We start from the raw sequence: 21,413 nt of genomic DNA on the forward strand, positions 1-21,413 counted from the left end.
TTTATAGAACATGAAGAATAATAGAATATACCTCATAGCTTTGTGAATGGCAAAAGTGCCTTTATTTTGTTTTTAAGAGATGAGGGTCTTATGGCCGGCTAATTTTTGTATTTTTTTGTGGAGATGGGGTTTTGCCATGTTGCCCAGGCTGGTTTTGAATTCCTGAGCTCAAGCGATCCACCCACCTCTGCCTCCCAAAGTGTTGAGATTACAGGAGTGAGCCACCATGTCTGGGCTGAGAATTGATTATTCTATTTAAATTGTATGTTGTGGATCATTCCCACCCTAATTATAGTATTATAAGCAGAATGAAGCCAGTTCTGTTACATTATCCTCATGTTTGGTACACCGTGGTGATTTTAAAAATGAGGTAGTCTAGTTGGGCATGGTGGTTCATGCCTGTAATCCCCGTACTTTGGGAGGCCGAGGCTGGCAAATCACCTGAGTTCAGGAGTTCAAGACCAGCTTGGCCAACATGGTGAAACCCGGTCTCTACTAAAAATACAAAAAACTAGCCGGGCAAGGTGGTGGGTGCCTGTAGTCCCAGCTACTCGGGAGGCTGAGGCAGGAGAATGGCGTAAACCCGGGAGGTGAAGCTTGCAGTGAGCTGAGATCCGGCCACTGCACTCCCGTCTGGGCGACAGAGCAACACTCCGTCTCAAAAAAACAAACAAACAAACAAACAAAATTAGCAGGGTGTGGTGGTGGGCGGCTATAATCCCAGTTATTCAGGAGGCTGAGGTAGGAGAATCGCTTGAACCTGGGAGGTGGAGGTTGCAGTGAGCCGAGATTGCACCATTGTAATCTAGCCTGGACGACAAGAGCAAAACTCCGTCTCAAAAAAAAAAAAAAGAGAAAAAAAATGAGGTAGTCTAGAAGGTTCTGAGAAAATACCTAGCAAAGTTAACACAGTTTTGTTAATAATAACAATAATAGCCATTATCATTTATTGAGATTATGAAAGCTCTATTCAAGTGAAAATACAAAGTACCATTCAAAGTTACATAAAAGTAGTTTGAGGATTATCTGCTGGTTTAGACTATCTCGTTGCTGTCTTCTCTTATTAGGAGTTGACAGCTTATTTATTTTCCTTCCAAAAAGATATAGCTAGAATAGGAAAAGTCAGTAATATTGCATCTTAGATTTATATAGTGCTTTTTAGCTTTCTGTAAATATTCTTTTAAAAAAAAACTTTTAAGAGACAGGGTCTCACTGTGTTGCCCAAGCTGAAGTGCAGTGGCTCAATCATGCTCACTGTAACCTTGAACTCGTGGGCTCAAGTGATTCTCCCATCTCAGCCTCCTGAGTAGATGGAACTACAGGTATGTGCCCCCATGCCTGGTTAATTAAAAAAAAATTTTTTTTTGTATAGATGGGGTCTTGCTTTGTTGCCCAGGCTGGTCTCAAACTCCCAGCCTGAAGTGATTCTCCTGTCTCTGCCTCTCAAAATGCTGGGATTTACAGGCATGAGCCACTGTGCCCAGCCTCTATTTTGTTTTATAGTAGTATCACTGTGAAATGGATAATAGGACACATATTATGGCTATTTCACTGTAGAGGAAACAGAGTCAAAAGCACTGACTCTCCTAAAGTCATCCCATAGCTAGTCTCTTTAACAGTGACAAATGTTAACTAATCCATAGCAGATGTCACTAATCCATAGCCTGTGACAGCAATGTGGAATTCTAGATGTGGCAACCCACTGTGCATTTTTATAATCACATTTTTATTTTCTGTTAATATTAAATAGTTTCTTTTATGATAACACTCTGAAGATAACTGTATTGTTTATTAATTTTAACTCTTGTAGTTATTGGAACCAATTTACATATATACTTGGATTAAAAAAAAAAAAAGATGGGCTGGGCGTGGTGGCTCAGGCCTGTAATCCCAGCACTTTGGGAGGCCGAGGCAGGTGGATCACCTGAGGTCAGGAGTTTGAGACCAGTCTCACCAACATGGTGAAACCCTGGCTCTACTAAACATAGAAAAATTAGCCGGCCGTGGTGGTGGCACCTGTAGTCCCAGCTACTGGAGAGGCTGAGGCAGGAGAATCACTTGAACCTGGGAGGTGGAGGTTGCAGTGAGCTGAGATCATGCCCATGCACCTCAGCCTGGGCGACAGAGCAAGACTCTGTCTCTCAAAAACAAAACAAAACAAAAAGAAAAACAAAACCAAAAATGGCAATAATGCTTGTTCAGATCAGTCAACGTGGTTTACCTTTGTAGAGAGTATACCGGCAGCATCTTGATACTATTACAATTCTTTGTCAAAAAAGAGATTCCTCGTGCCTCTGAGTTTGAACTATGGCACAGGTGTGGTAGAGGTAAAACATGCAATGAAATTCTGGTCGAGGGAAAACCATGTGAAGCAAAAACACCCAAAACCTTTTAGATGGGCTCCAGGATAAACCTTTCCCAGTCACATCCTCCTTTTCCTCCTGCACACTCCTGCACACAAGTGACTGGAATGGAATTTAAGAGCTAAAAGGCCCTTCATATAGTTCAGCCATGCTATTTAACAGATGTAAGAACAGATGAGGTTGAAAGAAGTCACTTGTACAAGGCTGTGTAGTTAGGTCCCTGAAATTTAGGTTTCCTGAGTGATGTTTGCAGTAAAGTGTGTTGCTTTTCTTTTTGTTTTTTTTTTTTTGAGACAGAGTGTTGCCCAGGCTGGAGTGCAGTGGCGTCATCTCAGCTCACTGCAAGCTGTGCCTCCTGGGTTCACGCCATTCTCCTGCCTCAGCCTCCCGAGTAGCTGGGACTACAGGTGCCCACCACCACGCCCGGCTAATTTTTTGTATTTTTAGTAGAGACGGGGTTTTACCGTGTTAGCCAGGATGGTCTCGATCTCCTGACCTTGTGATCTGTCCGCCTCAGCCTCCCAAAGTGGTGGGATTACAGGCGTGAGCCACCGCGCCCGGCCCGTTCATTCATTAACATAGCAACCAGGGAGATCCTTTTAAATGTGAGATAGATCATTCACAATCCTCCAGTGACCCCTCATTTCACTTGGAGTAAAAGCTTAAGGCTTTATGATGGCCTGTAAGGCCCTACAGACTCACCGCACTGTTTCAGATCTTACCTACTACTTGCTTCTTGGCGGACTCCTTGCTACTCCTTGAGCAGTGTGAGGCATGTTCCGTTCTGCTTGGCAGACCTATGCCCTGGGGTGTCTACAGGGCTTGTTCTCTCACCTCCTTCAGGTGTTAAGTCAGATGTCACTTAAGTGAGGCATTCCTTGGCTATATTTACTGTTGCAGCTCATGGCTCCACCCAGCATTATCCGTTTCTTTCTCTGTGCTATTTTTCTTCATGGCACTTCTAACTCACTATATAATTTACTTCTTTGTCCTGCCATGAGGGCAGGACTTTGCCTTCTCTGCTGTGTTTTCTGCATCTAGAACAATGCCTGGCACACAGTAGGCATTCAGTAAATATTTGTTGAATGAATAAAATCAACAAACACTTAGCGCCTTACTAACAGGCAATGTGCCGGGTTAATTATTTGGTAGAACTAGGAACAAAGTGCAGTAAAATGGCACGTGGAGCAGGCCGGGTGCAGTGGCTCACATCTCTAATCCTAACGCCCTGGGAGGCCGAGGGGGAGGATCGCTGGAATCCAGGAATTCAAGACCAGTCTGGGCAATGTAGTGAGACCCTGTCTCTGCAAAAAATTAGCTGGGCGTGGTAGTGCGTGCTTGTAGTCCCAGCTACCTGAGAGGCCAAGTTGGGAGGATCGCCTGAGCCTAGGAGGTTAAGGCTACCACTGAGTTGGATTTTGAATAATATGTTAGGAAGTAGTCAGGGGAAGAAGGGTGAAAAGGCTTCTTTGGCTCTCCTTAGGGTAGATTAAAATTTCAGAAAACAGAGTTGAACTTTTTTAGCCCTTAGAAGGTTTGAGCGTAGATTTTAGTAGCAAAGTTCTATAGTTTCAGTACAAACAAAACAGTTTCGAGGGAGTTGAAAATTGCCACAGATTTAGTGGCTTCAAACCCCACATTATTGTGGGGTTTTTCAAGCTTGGCATTATTCATATTGATATTTGGGGAGGTATAATTTTTTGTTGTGGATGCTGCCTTGTGCATTGTACCATGTTTACTAGCGTCACTGGCATCTACCCACTGGCTACTAATAGCATCCATCTCTAGTTGTAACAACTGGAACTATCTCCAGATATTGATTGCTTAAATGTCTCCTGGGGAGAAAAACTGGCTTCCATTTGAACCATTACATTACTGTTGATGGGATCTTTAGCAAATTCACAAATGATTTGGGGAGATTTATATCTTAATGAAGTAACCATATTTGTGAATCTAAAATTGGGTAAAAAATTTTAAAATTATTGATTCCTTAAAAATGATACTCATATAACTCTCTGTAATGATGATGGAAATAAAGTGCTATTAAAATAGGTTGGACTCTGGGTCATATAGAAGGGGTTGCCAAGGACGAGATACTTCTGTTGGACTTACAAGAATAAGATTTGTATTGCGGAAGGGCACACCTGAAGTAAAGGAGTCTCATTACCAAAGGCCAGCACATATTCAGTGCAGTCCTGGAAGCTGCATGATGGGGAGGGAAGAGGTAGTGAAACTGCGTTTTAGAGAGCCTTATGTGTTATATGTGAAGGAGTATAGGCTTGTTTTCCTTCAGTATGCTGGATTCATTTTCTTTTGCTGCGTAACAAATTACCACAAACTTATCTGCTTAAAACGATATTAATTTATGATTTCACCATGAGTCAGGAGTCATGGCTTCAGCTGAGTTTTGTGTTCATGCTCTCCAAGGGATGAAATTAAGGTGTCAGCTGACTATAGCCTCATCTGGAGGCTCACTCAGGAAAGATCTTCCAAGGTCTCTCAGGTGGTAGTGGAATTCATTTGCTTGCGGTGATGTGACTGAGATGCTCCTTTTCGTGCTAGTGGTTGGCCAGGACCATTTTCAGCTGCTAGAGGCTGCTCTCAGGTCCTTGCCATGTGTAGTTCCATAACATAGCTGTTTACTTCTTCAAGGCCAGCAAGAAGATCTCTCTGGCTTAGAATCACTCTCTTCAGTTGGCTAAGATGGAGTCTTATATAATGGAAAGTAATCAAGGAAGTGACTGTCCCATCACCCTTGCCATGTTTTATTGGCTGGAAAGAAGCAAGTGAGATTCCACCCACACTCAAGGGGAGGGGAAAACAGAAAGGGGCAAGAATTTAAGCTGGGCACAGTGGCTCATGCCTGTAATCCCAGCACTTTGGGAGGCTGAGGTGGGTGGATCGCCTGAGGTCAGGAGTTTGAGACCAGCCTGCCCAACATAGTGAAACCCCATCTCTACTAAAAATACAAAAAATTAGCTGGGCTTGGTGGTGGTGGGCACCTGTAATCCCAGCTACTAGGGAGACTGAAGCAGGAGAATCGCTTGAACCTGGGAGGCAGAGGTTGCAGTGAGCTGAGATCATGCCATTGCACTCCAGCCTGGGCAACAAGAGCAAAACTCCGTCTCAAAAAAAAAAAAAAAAAAAAAAAAGAATTTAAAATTCTATCTACTGGGTCCACCCTCAGAAGATCCATGAAGGCAGTGGCCAAAAGTCTTTATTTTTGCTCAGCAATGTATCTTTGGTGCCCAGCATGTAGTAAGTGCCTTATAGATACTTGTCAAATGAATGAAACCAGTGAATGAATATTTGATAGACACTTGAGTGCTATTTACAGCTTAAGCTCCTAAACCGGTAATTTCACGTTGAGAAACAGTCTAGTTGCTTTGGCATTATTTATATTCTTCACTTTAGGTAAAACTAGTAAACATTTTGACCTGAGATCTTAAAGTAAAACCTAAAATTGTTTATTTTCACAAGTGTCAATCAAATCTATTATGTCAGAGAGACAACACCCATTGGAAAAATAATTTAGGGGCTACATTGTACCAAACTGGCAGAGTTCTTGTAACAGCTGGAAATGTTGGCAGGTTTGAAGTTTTGGGGGTGGTGAGTGGTTAGGTTGTTTGAAGTTTCACAGCTATTGCTAGCACATAAACATTATTTCAAAACACTTTGAAAATACAGATTGTTTTATAACAGCTGAATAACAATATTTTATTCTAACTTGTGCTTAGAACTTTATAGTTTATTGTGGTTTATACTTAACAGTTCTTCAACCTTATAGGAAACATCTTTTGAATATAATTTAGGGTTTTGAGTCCGTTGATAAAGTGCCATTTTATCTGTACAAAATGACATTTCTGACACCAAAGTCTCTCTTTTTCCACTAGATCCGTGCTGTTCAACTGGGGTTAAGAGAGTCCTAGCGTGTACTGGAAGCTACAAAGTAATCGTGGTACATTTTCCTGAAGTATCAGTTTTAGTGGTGTATTTGAAAATAAACATTTTTTTTCCTGTTAAAACAAACATGGGGCGGGGGGCGGGGGGGCCACAGCGGCTCATGCCTGTAATCCCAGCTCTTTGGGATGCCAAAGTGGGAGGATCGCTTGAGCCCAGGAGTTTGAGACTAGCCTGGGGAAGATGACTAGACTCTGGTCTCTGCAAAAACATTTATTTATTTATTTATTTATTTATTTATTTATTTATTTATTTATTTATTTATTTATTTTGAGACGGAGTCTCGCTCTGTAGCCCAGGCTGGAGTGCAGTGGCCGGATCTCAGCTCACTGCAAGCTCCGCCTCCCGGGTTCACGCCATTCTCCGGCCTCAGCCTCCCGAGTAGCTGGGACTACAGGCGCCCGCCATCTCGCCCGGCTATTTTTTGTATTTCTTAGTAGAGACGGGGTTTCACTGTGTTCGCCAGGATGGTCTCCATCTCCTGACCTCGTGATCCGCCCATCTCGGCCTCCCAAAGTGCTGGGATTACAGGCTTGAGCCACCGCGCCCGGCAAAAACATTTAAAAATTAGCTGGGTGTGGTGGTGCTTGCCTGCAGTCCCAGGCTGGGATGGGAGGATCGCTTGAGCTTGGGAAGTCAAGGCTGCAGTGAGCTGTGGTCACACCACTGCACTCCAGCCTGGGTGACAGAGTGAGACCCTGTCTCTGTAAACAAACAAACATATATAGGTGCAGTGTAGTATAAAATAGAATACAAAATATGAATGAATTCTAAAAATAAATTTCTTATGGCATGTTACTGTAGGTGGCTCCCCTAGGTTGTCTCATACCTTGATTTATGGTCACTGTCCAATGCCCTTCACGTGTGTCCGTGGAGAAGTTTGAGAGTCACTCTGCCAGGTTCTTTTTAACTGGATCGTGGCAGATGTAAGATTCTGAGGCATTTCAGGTGGAGGTTAGTGGCATAAGACAGGAAAATCAGGGATCAGGGTTCCTTTGTATGAGGGAGACATTTGATAGAAGAAGAGACCTTGACTCTTGGTAGGTTAGTGGGAGACTTGTCCCTGATGACTTAATCACTCACAGGGCCTCAGCAGGACAGCTGGAATGACAGAGATGGCTGAGCTTCTTTCTCCACATAGTCTTTTATCCCTGACTTTTTCCCATAATTCAGAAGTGTTCCAGAGAAGGCCAGGGAAGAAGCCGCAAGTGCTGTTGAGGCCCAGGTTCAGAATTTCCACAACATTCCTTCCCGTATATTCTGTTGGTCAAAGCAAATCGCAATGTGAGCCCAGATTCAAGGGATGGGGAAATAGACTCCACCTCTTGATGGGAGGAGCTTCAACAATTGTGGTCTTAAAAAATCTACCTTGTCTCCTTGGGCAAGATACTTAACTCCTTTAAGCCTTAGTTTTGTTTGTTTTTAAATCTATAAAATGAGGATAGTATCAATACCTACCTCCTAAAGTGGCTGTAAGGATTAAATATGTTGTTACATGAAAAGTGATTAGTACATCTCCTGGTAAGAGCGCTGTAAATGTCAACAGTTACTGTTTCACTTGCGTTTCTGCCTAATGAAAGCATAGCTATCCTTAAATACCTCTGCCTTCCTTCCTGAAGTCTTCTGTGATGTTCCTGTCTCTTGGAAAATATATTGTCTTAATATCTCATTTGGTGGCAGGTTTATCTTGCTTTATGTTATTGTTCTCTATGTGTATGACATAGCTCCTCTGCTGAAGTTTGTAAGTAAACTTCTGGAGGGGGCAGGCCAGTATTTATACAATTTTTCATTTAGTACTGAGATGATTTTGTGAACGAATCTCATTCAAAATGAGATAAATCATTTCTGTTGTTTTAATCTAGTAAGCACTTTTAGTCAAAATATGGAAATAAAAATGTAAAAAGAAGAAGCAAACTCTCCAGATATATGGTCTCACTATTTACTGCTTAATGAAATGGGGCATATTCACATGGAGAAGATTTTAATTCCCTAAGGGGAAAAAAGCTCAATTTTTGCTAGTCTAAAAAATAAATGAACGTTTAATTTAGAGTTAAATTGGAGAGAGTTAGAGAAAGAGATTTAAAAGCAATAAAGTGCGTTTTATTTTAATGGTCACTTCAATTATTTTCAAATTCCAGGAGGTATGAATTCTGAGCTTTAACTAGATCAAAGAATGTTGAAATCTTAGTAAAAAAATAAAAAAGGAGGGTCTGTTGGTTTTTATAAATGGAAGAGGTTGTATATAATAAAAAGCCCCTTTTTTCCCCCCTCACTTGTAATCATTCCTTGTTGTGGGAAATAAATGTGCGTGTTCCTATGACATGTTTAAGGACTCCTATACAGGTATTAGCTTTAACTAGCCCAATGCTAATAGTGTGAAGTCAGGATACAGTGTGGAAAGGTAAAAAAAATAAAATAAAAAAAAATAAATCTCGCATCTGCTGTTACATGTTGTTAACTCCCTCAGCAGACGTTAAATCATTTCAAGTACAATAATAGTGTGGGAGGTAAATTAACTAACCATTAACAGTCTTATAAATACACAATTAACATGCCAACATTTATATGGCACATTGATGGGGCAGCAGTAATTTTTGATTGGGAGTTTGCAGACCTTTGAGAAGCCTCAGGCTGTTGCCTATTCTGACAAGTTTTCACAGATTGCAGGTGAGAGGGTGGGAAGTCTGCTGAGCAGAGGGAAGTGAGCGGGGAGTGTTTTGAAAAAGTCCAGGAAGGGGGATTTCCTTCTAACCATTGGATAGATGTGAGCATTGTAAGTCGTGTTGTTGCCTATCTCAGGTCCTTAGAGACTGAAGAAGTATAGGGCAGGCTTGTTTGCTCGTAGTGAGTTATTTGAAGAAATAGAATATTTCAGGTATAGACTTGAACTGAAGGTACATGAGTCACTAGGGATTTTAAAAAATATTCTTGGATGTAACTAGATATTTAAAGTAAACCCCTCCTCTGTGATTTCAGGTCAACAATGAGATGATCACTGAAGTTCCTTTCTTGTGTGAAATTTTGTGGCTTTTATTTTTTTGAACAATCATTACATGCATTGATTGTTTCTTGCTATTGTACAGGCACCATTGTTGTTAGCGGAGGGGAGCTAAGGGTTTACTGCATAACACATTTGCTCTCTTATGTCTTTCACAGAGACCCATGGGAGAAATTTCTCTCAGGCTTCAGGACCAAATAAGTACAATAGGCTTTTAAAAAGTCATGTTCGGCGGGCGCGGTGGCCCACACCTGTAATCCCAGCACTTTGGGAGACTGAGGTGAGGGGATCACCTGAGGTTAGGAGTTCGAGAACAGCCTGGCCAACATGGTGAAATCCTATATCCACTAAAAATACAAAAATTAGTGGGGCCTGGTGGTGCACACTTGTAATCCCAGCCACTCAGGAGGCTGAGGCAGGAGAATCACTTGAACCAGGGAGGCAGAAGTTGCAGTTAGCCAAGATTGCACTACTGCACTCCAGCCTGGACGACAGTGCGAGACTCCGTCTCAAAAAAAAAAAAAAAAAAAAAAATTGTGTTCATTATGACTATTGTAACTTTGTCCCTCTTTGTTTTGAGAGGCCTTCTGGTGTACCGGTTAAGATCCCAAGCTCTTGAATTTGATTTTTAGTTCTATGTATTAGCTGTCTGGCTTTGGGCAAGTTTCATAACCTTTCATTTTCTCAGTTTTTTTCATAAGCTATTATAAATAAAGTTTGGAAATGAGTGTATATAAAATTATCCAAAATTATATTAAGACGTATGCCCATCAAAACCTACTAAAAATTATTCCCATGTTTAGAGCATGTTCCCAGTCATCACAGGCAGGTTTCATGATCATTAATGAACACAGACGGGTGTGTAATCTGGGAACAGTATCCAAAGTGCATCTGAAACCACCCTTAGCACTTAGTAGAAACTTAGTAAATATTTGTTGAATATTTATTCATTTGAAGTGTAAAAGGAAATCCACCCAGTATATTAAAAATGCATATGTTGGCCTGGCATAGTGGCTCACGCCTGTAATCCCAACACTTTGGCAGGCCAAGACTGGTAGATCACTTGAGTCTAGGAGTTCAAGACCAGCCTGGGCAATGTGATAAAACCCTATTTCTACAAAAAATACAAAAGTAGCCAGGCATGGTGGTGTGAGCCTATAATCCCAGCTACTTGGGAGGCTGAGGTGGGAAAGTCGCCTGAATCTGGGAAGTTGAAGCTACAGTGAGCTGTGATTGTGCCTCTGCACTTCTGCCTGGGCGATGGGAATGAGACCTTGTCTCACAAAAAAGAAAAAATTGTTGTGTTATTTTGGGACATCTCTTTCTTTCCTTCTGTGTGTGGATATCCCTATTGCTTCCATTTTTAATAGAACAAATCTTTATGCTTTAAAGAACATGGTGTTAAAAAGTGTGAGAAAGAAGCTGTGAAAAGTGGGAAAGCTTAGGCAAGGTGATATTATTTATCTGTGGCCTAAAGGTATATTAAAAGGTCTATCTTATTTTATTATTATTTTTGAGACAGAATCTCACTCTGTTGCCCAGGCTGGAATGCAGTGGCAATTTCGGCTCACTGCAACCTCCGCCTGCTAGGTTCAAGAGATTTTCATGCCTCAGCCTCCCGAGTAGCTGGGACTATAGGCACGCACCACCACACCCCGCTCATTTTTATATTTTCGGTAGAGATGGGATTTCACCATGTTGGCGAGGCTAGTCTCAAACTCCTGACCTCAGATGATCCACCCGCCTTGGCCCCCCAAAGTGTTGGGATTACAAGCGTAAGCCGCTGTACCCGGCCTTATTATTTTCTTGAGATGGAGTCTTGCTCCATTGCCCATGCTGGAGGGCAGTGGCGCCATCTCGGCTCACCTCTGCCTCCTGGGTTTAAGCGATTCTTTCACCTTAGCCTCCTTGCCCAGCTAATTTTTGTATTTTTAATAGAGATGGGGTTTCACATGTTGACCTGTTGATTGGTCTCAAACTCCTGACCACAACTGATCCGCCCGCCTCGGCCTCCCGAAGTGCTGGGATTACGGGTGTGAGCCACTGCACCCGGCCAAAAAACGTCTGACTGTCTCAGAGAATCAAGAGTTGGTAACATTCAGGGAAGGCATTCAAGGCCTGAAGAGACAGCATTTGTGAAAGTGTAGAATAGCATTTCTAATAGCATGTTCTGTGAAATGCTGTTATACACTGATATGTTTTAGTATTCCTATAGAAAACAATATTTATGGATGAAGTAAGTTTGGGATATATTGTGTTACTAGGTTCCTCCCTCTTGGAGAGTCACAATACACAGAGTACATAATTTTTTTTTTTTTTTTTTCTTTGAGACAGAGTCTTGCTCTGTTGCCCAGGCTGGGGTGCAGTGGGACTACAGGTGCCCGCCACCTCACCTGGCTAATTTTTTTTTTTTTTTTTGTATTTTTAGTAGAGACGGGGTTTCACCATATTAGCCAGGATGGTCTTGATCTCCTGACCTCGTGATCTGCCCGCCTCGGCCTCCCAAAGAGCTGGGATTACAGGCGTGAGCCACCGTGCCTGGCCTACACAGAGTACATAATGTAAAAGTTTTGGGAAGTCCTGTGATGAAACAACAAGAAGAAAACCTCTTTAACTTGGTTGAATCTGGTGTTTCCTAGACTTATTTTAAAACTTAAAAATTTTAAATTGTGGTAAAATATACATGGTATAAATGAGATGTAAAATTTACCTTTTTTTTTTTTTTTTGAGACGGAGTCTTGCTCTGTCCCCCAGGCTGGGGTGCAGTGGCCGGATCTCAGCTCACTGCAAACTCTGCCTCCCGGGTTTACGCCATTCTCCTGCCTCAGCCTCCCGAGTAGCTGGGACTACAGGCGCCCGCCACCTCGCCCGGCTAGTTTTTTGTATTTTTTAGTGGAGACGGGGTTTCACCGTGTTAGCCAGGATGATCTCGATCTCCTGACCTCGTGATCTGCCTGTCTCGGCCTCCCAAAGTGCTGGGATTACAGGCTTGAGCCGCCGCGCCCGGCCAAAATTTACCATTTTAACCATTTTAAAATGTGTAGTTCATTGGCGTTACATACATTCACATTATGGTGCAACCATCACCACTGTCCATTTCCATAACTTTTCCATCTTCCCAAACTGAAATGTACCCATTAAATACTTTTTCCCCATTACTCCCTTCCTCCAGCCCCTAGCAACTGCCATTAGATTTTCTGTCAGTTTGACTACTTTAGGTACCTCATATAAATGGAATCATACAGTACTTGTCCTTTTGCGACTGACTTATTTCACTTAGCATAATGTTCTCAAGGTTCATCTATGTTGTAATGTGTCAGAATTTCCTGTGTTTGAAGGCTGAATAACATTCCATCATTTGTATATACTACATTTTGTTCATCCTCTACCATGTATTCTTAATCGCTGCTTAATATTGTGTTATATGTATGTGTCATGGCATATGTGTACTATTGTAGGTTCCTTTTAGATTTTCAGTATTACAAATTACTCTGAGATAAATACTTTACACAGTTATCTCCTTATAACAAATCCTAGAGGTAGGATTGCCCAGATAGTATTCATGTTTTATGTTTTGGTAAATATTACCAAATTACCTTCTAAAAAGTCCCAGTTTTCATTCCTTCATATTGTGCATGAGAGTGCCCATTTCTCTGAACCCTTGTCAGAGTTAGATTTTTAAAAATCTTTTTGATTTTTGCATAACTGATCAGAGAGTACAATTTGTTTTTATCCCTGATCTGAATGTCTTTGTCTTGGAAATCAAACATAGCTTCAAATGGCAATTTGCTGCTCTTTGGGAGATTTTTAAAAATATTCTTTTGGGTTTTGAAAATTAGTCTTCTTAGAATAAGTTGATAGTGTTTCAAGGTGACAATTTTGAAGGGCACATTGAAGAGATGCTCTTGTGTTAAGAAAAAAAGGCAATCCTTTATTTATAATCACACACTTACACCTGGCACATTCATATATGACTTATCTCTACAATGAAACTGAATAGTCCTTGGAAGTTAGACAGCAACATTTATTGAACTCCTGCCATGTGTAACAGCCTTTGTTGCCAGAAGGAATATGGTGTTATGGACCCTGTCCTTGTGGAACTTATAGTCTAAGTCTCTAAGTACACATAACGGGAGGTAAAAAGTGACATACACAATAATATGTTTTCTGGGGCAGTCCTGTGGGGGTTCCATATCAGAGTTGGTAGGGAATCAATATTTTTTGAATGAATCATACAGCTTCCTTAATGTATGAAGCCATAGTGTCCTAATAGAGAAGATATCTGCTATCGTTGAGGCATTTGTTCTGGAAGGATAAAGTTGGGGAGTTGGTGTGTGCCTTGAGAAGTGTTTGCCTATTCCTCTTGTCTTCAAAAGAAGTGATCTGTTTCCCTACATATATTTTATTGAGGGTACTTCAGTATACTTTTGTCACTTTGCCTTTTGCCATTTGACTTTTTGGTGCTAGAACACCTATTAAATGTGTGATCGCTTCTCGGCCTTTTGGCTAAGATCAAGTGTATTAAATGTGTGATTTCTCATTAAAGCCCTTATTTTTGCAAGGGAGAACTATTCAGTATGAATTTGAAAGCACCTTCCTCTCTACTGGTGACTAGTTGCCTTCCTTTCATGCAAGGAGGACGGCTTATTGTGGTTGCTGTAGAAGGATGTTTGCAGCTCTGATCTGTGGTACTACGATTCCATAAATATTCTCATTTATAAATAAATCTGTGGTGTATATATTTTTTATGGTTATAGAGAAGTTTGTATTTTTACAAGTGAAATTTAAATGCTCACTGTTAATTTCGTATTTTTTTTCTGATCAATATCCTTACAATGGTAGATTGACACTAATATTTCAGGGACCAGATGTCTCAGAAATTTGGTGCTTAAAAGAATCCCGTGGTATTAGGAGAGGTACTAGGTCTGTATTAGGGTATTAACTTTTTGATTCAGGGATACTTTACTCACCTTTGCATTTCCCAGTAGCCTCAGAGTAAAATAAGTACTCAAGGAATATATTAAGAGGGGAAAAAGTGAAGATTAATGTAATTCGCTTGATTAGAGATGCTTCTCAGTTGAATTTCTTTTTAATCTCAGTATCTTTATTTTAAGACCCACTAGGTGATGTCAACAGAATGATGTGTTTCCAGACAGCAATTTTTAAAACCTTAGTTAGCTGTAAGGATTTATTAGCAAGATTTCCTCTCTGTCTTCCATTTCTAGAAGAAATAGATTACAAGAAAATCTGGTGTTATAAGTCCTTCTAAAAGCAAATATCTTCTAGGACTGTTCCTGGAAACATAGTCAATCCAGCTTTCATATTCCTTGGACTTCGCAACGATTTTGCAGGGGCAGGGAACTCGCTCACATGACTTGCAGTGTCCTCTATCACAAAGGAAGCACAGACTTCTTTTATGTGCTGTGAACTTATAAGACAGATGGGATATTGACATATTTTAGGACTACTTTAAGCAAGAATTGATAGTTGAAATTATTAATATTTTAATCATTATTATTAATAGCTAACATTTATTTAATTACATGCCATGTATTTTTTTGAGCACTTTACCTGCATTATCTCCTACGTATCCTCTCATTCCTGAAGCTTCCATTTTATAAATGAAGGAAAAAAAAAGGAGGCTCAAAAAGGTTAAGTATTTTGACCAAGATTTTATAGCTAACAAGTAATAGGGCCAGGATTCGAACCTTTCTGTCTCTAGGGCCTAGTACCTAACCATTGTTCTGCAATATTTTCTTTGTTGAGTATTTTCACTTAGCCGAGAGGGTGCTATCTTGTTACTAGAATAAATATTATTACAGTGTTTTTTGTTTGTTTTGTGTTGTTTTAGAAGACAGGGTCTCACTATGTCACCCAGGCTGGAGTGCAATGGTGCAATCATAGCTCACTGCAGCCTTGAATGCTGTGGCTCAGGTGATCCTCCCACCTCAGCCTCATGAGTAGCTAGGACTACAGTCACATCCCACCATGCCCAGCTAATTAAAAAATAATAAATAAATATATATGTGTGTGTGTGTGTATATATATATATTTTGTAGAGAGAGAGTCTTTCTTGTGTTGCCCATGTTGGTCTTGAACTCCTGGACTCAAGCAGTCCTCCTGCCTTGGCCTCCCAAAGGGTTGAGAGTACAGGTGTGAATCACTGTGCCCAGCCTCATTACAGTTTTAACAGGACTGAGGAAGCAGTTTTTATAATTAAGTTTCTAAAATGAGAAGTTGATCATATAGTAGGTAGTTTTGATTATAAGTTTTATTTTAAAAACACAGGCTGGGCATGGTGGCTCACGCCTGTGATTGCAACATTTTGGGAGGCCAAGGCGGGCAGATCAACTGAGGTTGGGAGTTTGAGACCAGCCTGACCAACATGAAGAAACCCTGTTTCTACTAAAAATACAAAATTAGCCAGGCATGGTGGTGCATCCCTGTAGTCCCAGCTACGCAGGAGGCTGAGGCAGGAGAATCACTTGAACCCGGGAGGTGGAGGTTGTGGTGAGCCAAGATGGCGCCACTGCACTCCAGCCTGGGCAACAAAAGTGATACTCTGTCTCAGAAAAAACAAACAAAACAACAGCAAAAACCACAGTACTATCTTGAAAGGAAAATACATTCATTAAGCAAAATTAATTTGGTGGTACATTTTTATAAAACCCCTAGTAACTCAGAAAGCATTGTCTGTGCCCTTTTAAACACAACCATGTGACAGGAGGGGAAATATAAACTGATGAAATACAGTTTTGTACTTTAGCACATCATTTGAGGAAAATACAACTTGTTCCCCCATGACCTTATAAAGTAATGAGAAGATTGCATGATGGTGAAGGGAGAAAGAAAGGAAAATTTATTGTTTTAACAGTAGTTATGTGCTTTGAGTGGCCTGACTTGTTAGGAGTTGCTGTGATTTGTTTTGCCAGAGTGCAAGCCTTCCTTTCTGATTTCTATGGAGATCTCATTGACTAGAGCTGCAGCCCCTAGTGCTTATAAGGATTTCATTTCAGCTTAGACTTAATCCTTTTAAGCTCCACAGAACAGGGATAAATGTTGATTTTCAAGGTGGCATTTTATTACACTGAATTTGTCTGAAAAATGATTCAGTCATTTTCTGCCTTATTCTTAAATATTTGCTGTGTACATCATGTTTCTAGGTAGGTGAGCTCGTGAAACAATATGAAGAGGAGAAAATAGCCTTTTAAGGAAATTGGCCCACAGAAAGGATGGCCTTCTTGGACAATCCAACTATCATTCTAGCTCATATTCGACAGTCACATGTGACCAGTGATGACACGGGAATGTGTGAGATGGTTCTCATTGATCATGATGTTGACCTAGAGAAGATTCATCCTCCTTCAATGCCTGGAGACAGTGGGTCAGAAATTCAGGGAAGCAATGGTGAGACTCAGGGCTATGTATATGCCCAGTCAGTCGATATTACCTCAAGTTGGGACTTTGGTATTAGAAGACGCTCAAACACAGGTAAACATTGTGTTCTAGTCATGTCTTCTGAGCTTTAAATCAGTAAACAGTCTTATGGAATAATGCATAATGTTGGAATAGGCTTAATGGGGGAAGTTTCTGGGTATTAATAGGAACACACATATGTCAGACTAAGAGTGAGTCTGAGCAACATCTCCATCTCTGCGACTGCGAATGGAGAGGGCCTCTAGAATGTTATTAGAAGTAGACAGAAGAGGGATAGTGAAAAAGTTGGTTAGGAGAACATGTTGGACGTTGTCTAACAAGTCATTGTTTAGAAAGGCAAGTGGACCGGCTTTGAGTGTCTTCACAGAGCAACATTAGTCCCAGTAGGTAGATTACCTGGAGACAGATTTCAGGTTGACATAATAAAAAACTTGTAATACAGAGAGGTGACCACCGAAGGAGAGCAGGCACTTCTTGCCCCTGGAGGAATTGTGGGGGAGTGGGGAAATGGGAGGAGACACTTGAGTATTTACTAGGGCTGGTTTTAGTAGCATTCTATACATAGGGTGTGAGGTTAGAAAAGGAGCCCCTATTTTTGATACTTTGCCTTTATTTTCTTAAATTGATCACGTTTTGATTTTTCTGGCTTGAAAACACTCAACTTTGGTATACATGTATTTAGTCATTAGCTTTAAAAGCTTATTGCCCATTTTCCCACATATTTTTTTGGTGGCCTTGTTTCAAGGGGAATGTGATGAACCAAGGACTTTTTTTTTTTTACTTAGACAAATTATTTAGAATATATATTATAGTTCTAATATGACAGGTATTCTAGGAGATTATTTTTTTTTAGATAATCAGAAAATATAATCTCCAAATTAGCAGTAACCTGCTAACTCCCAGGAAAGGTAATGGCAAGGAGATATAGTAGAACACTGAAAATACTTACGTATTTATTTTCATGGTCCAAATGTAAAATGCACATAAAGTAATATTGGAGGTAGAACTGGATACAATTTACAGTGAAAGACACATTCAGGTTTTGGTTCAGAATTCATTCAGTATCTGTGACATAAGAATAATTTGCTCTCATGATGAAAATAATTAATAGCATTTCCCAGTATCTAAAGGAACTTTTATCAAAATAGGATTTGAGTGAAGGTTTGAATATAATTTAGAACCATTGATTCTCAGTTCTCTAGTTGAAACTGACTTCCTTGCAGGTTATTGAGATGATATCTTATATGACAGGTTGAATGTATTTCAGTAGGAGAATGCTGCTAAATTGAGAGCTTTATGATTATATTACTTTGGCTGTACCCTTCACATTTATTAATTGCAATTGAATGTATTTTTCTTCAGTGGAATTTGGTTAGATATAGTGACATTGTCAGAATGCTTTTCCCAGCATAGTTTAAATTTCTGTAAGATTATTTTCAGTATTTCCCAACCACAATGCTAACGCAGAAGTGTATAATTTCCTACCTTGAAAGAGGCTGAAAAAGAAATTAATTTATTTTCTATTAGCAAAATGCTGGGATAGGAAGCTGAAGATTAGCAAGAGAAGACTCATTTCAAGAGATGGCATCGATTGTGACTTTCTTTTTTATCGTGGTCTCCGTAGGCAGCAGTTGTTCAGTGGATGCTGGGTGGTATTTCTCTAAAGGATCAGTTCACTGATTTTTGAAGGTTGATCAGCCAGTGGCAATATAATCACAAATGCATAATTTTAGGTGACTCTTGTTGGAATTTCTTCTGGTAGCACTTAGATGCTAATAATTAATTGAGATTTTAGGTTGTCTTAGTGACCAAAGAATTTACTTTTTAATCCATGCAGCATATCTTAAAATTTTGTAGAAGAAAAATTGTTCTTTTTAAGATTTGACTAATGTTACAAAGATACAAATCATTTATTTTACTACCTATAAACTGTTTCAGCCCACTGAAGAAAAGCTATGCTAATTTATATAGCTTTGACATTTTATAATTTTCATGATTTTTAGATAAAGGATTTTATATTTAAAACTTTAATAGTCTAGTCTGAGTTCATTTATCTTTAATTTTTGAAACGGGTAGAGTAATTCATAACAGTAATTTTATTCCTGTAATGTAATATTCACTTCAGTTCATTTGTGCATTAAAATTCCTTTAAGACCGTTATTAATGATTTATATAATGAAATGTCATATTAATCACAGAAGTTTTCACATTTTATTATTCTCTTCCATGTTAATACTATCTTTATGATCTCTATTAGTGTTTTATATCCTCTAATTTCAATTATAAATCAAGAATATTTTCATGTTTTTGTTGGTATTTGCTTTTCAGGGGTGCCACCTTTAAAATTTTATGACTTTTTCTCTACATATGCAATATAAAACATCTTTATTCATGTAAAGGTAGTTAATTATGTCTTTGTTTATGGTAAACTTTCATTGACAAACTTATAGTTATAATATTTCTTTTCAAGCTCAAAGATTAGAACGACTCCGAAAAGAGAGACAAAACCAGATCAAATGCAAAAATATTCAGTGGAAAGAAAGAAATTCTAAGCAATCAGGTAAATGGAAATGATTTTAATTCTTAATTTGAGATTTATATATTTAGTTTATTATGTAAGAACTTTTATTTTTAATTCATCCTTTTAAATCCTCTGGACAGGTACCTCTTGTGTTTTGAGCTTTAGGCTCTTTCTCTTGTGTGCCTTGACCCTCTGAAGCTATATGCTCTTTAGGTCTTGGCTTTTTGGCCACCCTTCACGCTGGGTCACAGGGATTGATGTGTGCAGGGGACATTTTTTATAAGCTGTCATGTCAGTACTTTTCTCTGATATTTTTTCAAAAATATAGGCCAAGGAGTACCCTATGATTTTTTTTTTTTTTTTTTTTTTTTTTTTGAGATTGAGTCTCACTCTGTCGCCCAGGCTGGAGTGCGATGGCATGATCTTGGCTCACTGCAACCTCCGCTTCCTGGGTTCAAGCGATTCTCCTGCCTCAGCCTCCTGAGTAACTGGGATTACAGGCGCATGCCAGCACACCTGGCTAATTTTGTATTTTTAGTAGAGATGGGGTTTCACCATGTTGGCCAGGCTGGTCTTGAACTCCTGACCTCCAGTAATCCACCCGCCATGGCCTCCTAAAGTGCTGGGATTACAGGCATGAGCCACTGTGCCCAGCCGATTTTTGTTTTTTGTTTTTTGCTTTTTTTTTGAGACGGAGTCTTGCTGTGTCGCCCAGGCTGGAGTGCAGTGGTGCCATCTTGGTTTACTACAACCTCTGCCTCCCTGGTTCAAGCAATTCTTCTGCCTCAGCCTCCAGAGTAGTTGGGACTACAGGTGCACACCACCATGCCTAGCTAAATTTTGTATTTTTAGTAGAGACGGGGTTTCACCATGCCAGGCTGGTCTCGAACTCCTGTCTTCAAGTGATCCACCTGCCTCGGCTTTCCAAAGTGCTGGGATTATAGGTGTGAGCTACTGTGCCCAGCCCCTGTGATATTTTGGATGAGTTTCTAGGTTATAGATTTCCCTTGGCAGTTCCAACCTAGACTTTCCCTTGCCCCATTAGTGGGCCTAGTAACAGTCTTTTTTGCATATATGCAGATTCTTTTCCGTTAGGGTAAAAACCATTATGTTGCTGGTATCATTAGCATTTGCTGTATATTTTCATATAGTATGTGTATAAAGGCTGGTCATATTATACACTTTCAAAGCTTCAGTCTCAGCAAGAAGAAAAGACTTGGGGAAGAACAATTTCAGAAATAAAATGCTATTAAAATATTTTATAGTGGTTATATCATGTTTTCTAGACTTTCTCTTTTTTTGTCCTTTAAAAGAAATGTCTGCAGTCTGTCTTCTGTATCCTCCCAGCACCTCCCAATATCATATTGGCATGTAATGGATGCCTAATAAATATTTGTGGATTGGCTCCATTGTTACATAATAATTATAAGACTAATAATATTAAGATTTATTATACTAATAGCAGCCCCTACCTGGTGCTCTACTAGGTACTGTACATGCGTTACCTCTAATGCAGTGATCTTGCAAGGTGTAGGTATCATTGCTGTTGTTTACAGATAAGACAAAGGCTCAGGGATTTGATGAACTTGCCAAAGTTACCCAACAAGGACGGTAGTGTGATAATGAGATGTTTTGTTTTCAGCTCTGCCTGCATATAAAGGCCAGTCTCTCTGCGCTAAATCACACTCTGTAAAGTGCTTCTTGATTTCTCCTACTATGATTATAAACTCGAGTATCCTCAGTAGGTATGATTTTCTTCATGACTGCTACTAAGTGATGACTGTGTAGAACCAGAAGTCCCAATTGCTTGTTTTTCTTCCTTATATCTCATTCTGACTGTCCTTAAATGAAGTAGTTCTTCTTGAATTTCTCTTTATTTTTACTCTAAATACTTTCAGAATCTCACTAGGCTAGCCCCTCTGTTGATCCAGGTAACGTTTCTCTTTGTTGTATTTAATACAGATTGAAAATACTTTATATCACTTATCTTATTCACTTTCTTCAAATTTTTTATATATCTTAATGCAGTTCTTATTAATCTCTTCTTGATCAGTATATACAGAGCCAGTTTATCTAAGCTTCTCTGTCTCTCCAGCCACCCTTTATTTTTATTTGCCTTCTTCACTTCCGTATC

At 39.9% G+C, this 21,413-nt stretch overlaps 1 protein-coding gene and 1 pseudogene across 1 annotated transcript in view; both read left to right on the forward strand.

Annotated features, from left to right (window-relative positions):
- Window positions 1-21,413, forward strand: part of MAPKAP1 (mitogen-activated protein kinase associated protein 1) — a 271,714-nt gene that overhangs the window by 18,964 nt on the left and 231,337 nt on the right. Inside the window, 2 exon segments of the mRNA XM_025359175.1 lie at window positions 16,485-16,812; window positions 19,229-19,318. Coding sequence (XP_025214960.1) covers window positions 16,554-16,812; window positions 19,229-19,318 — 349 coding nt within the window. The 5' untranslated portion in view covers window positions 16,485-16,553.
- LOC112608823 lies at window positions 13,808-13,967 on the forward strand (annotated as a pseudogene).

Source organism: Theropithecus gelada, chromosome 15 (genome assembly GCF_003255815.1).
Source record: "Theropithecus gelada isolate Dixy chromosome 15, Tgel_1.0, whole genome shotgun sequence".
NCBI lineage: Eukaryota > Metazoa > Chordata > Mammalia > Primates > Cercopithecidae > Theropithecus > Theropithecus gelada.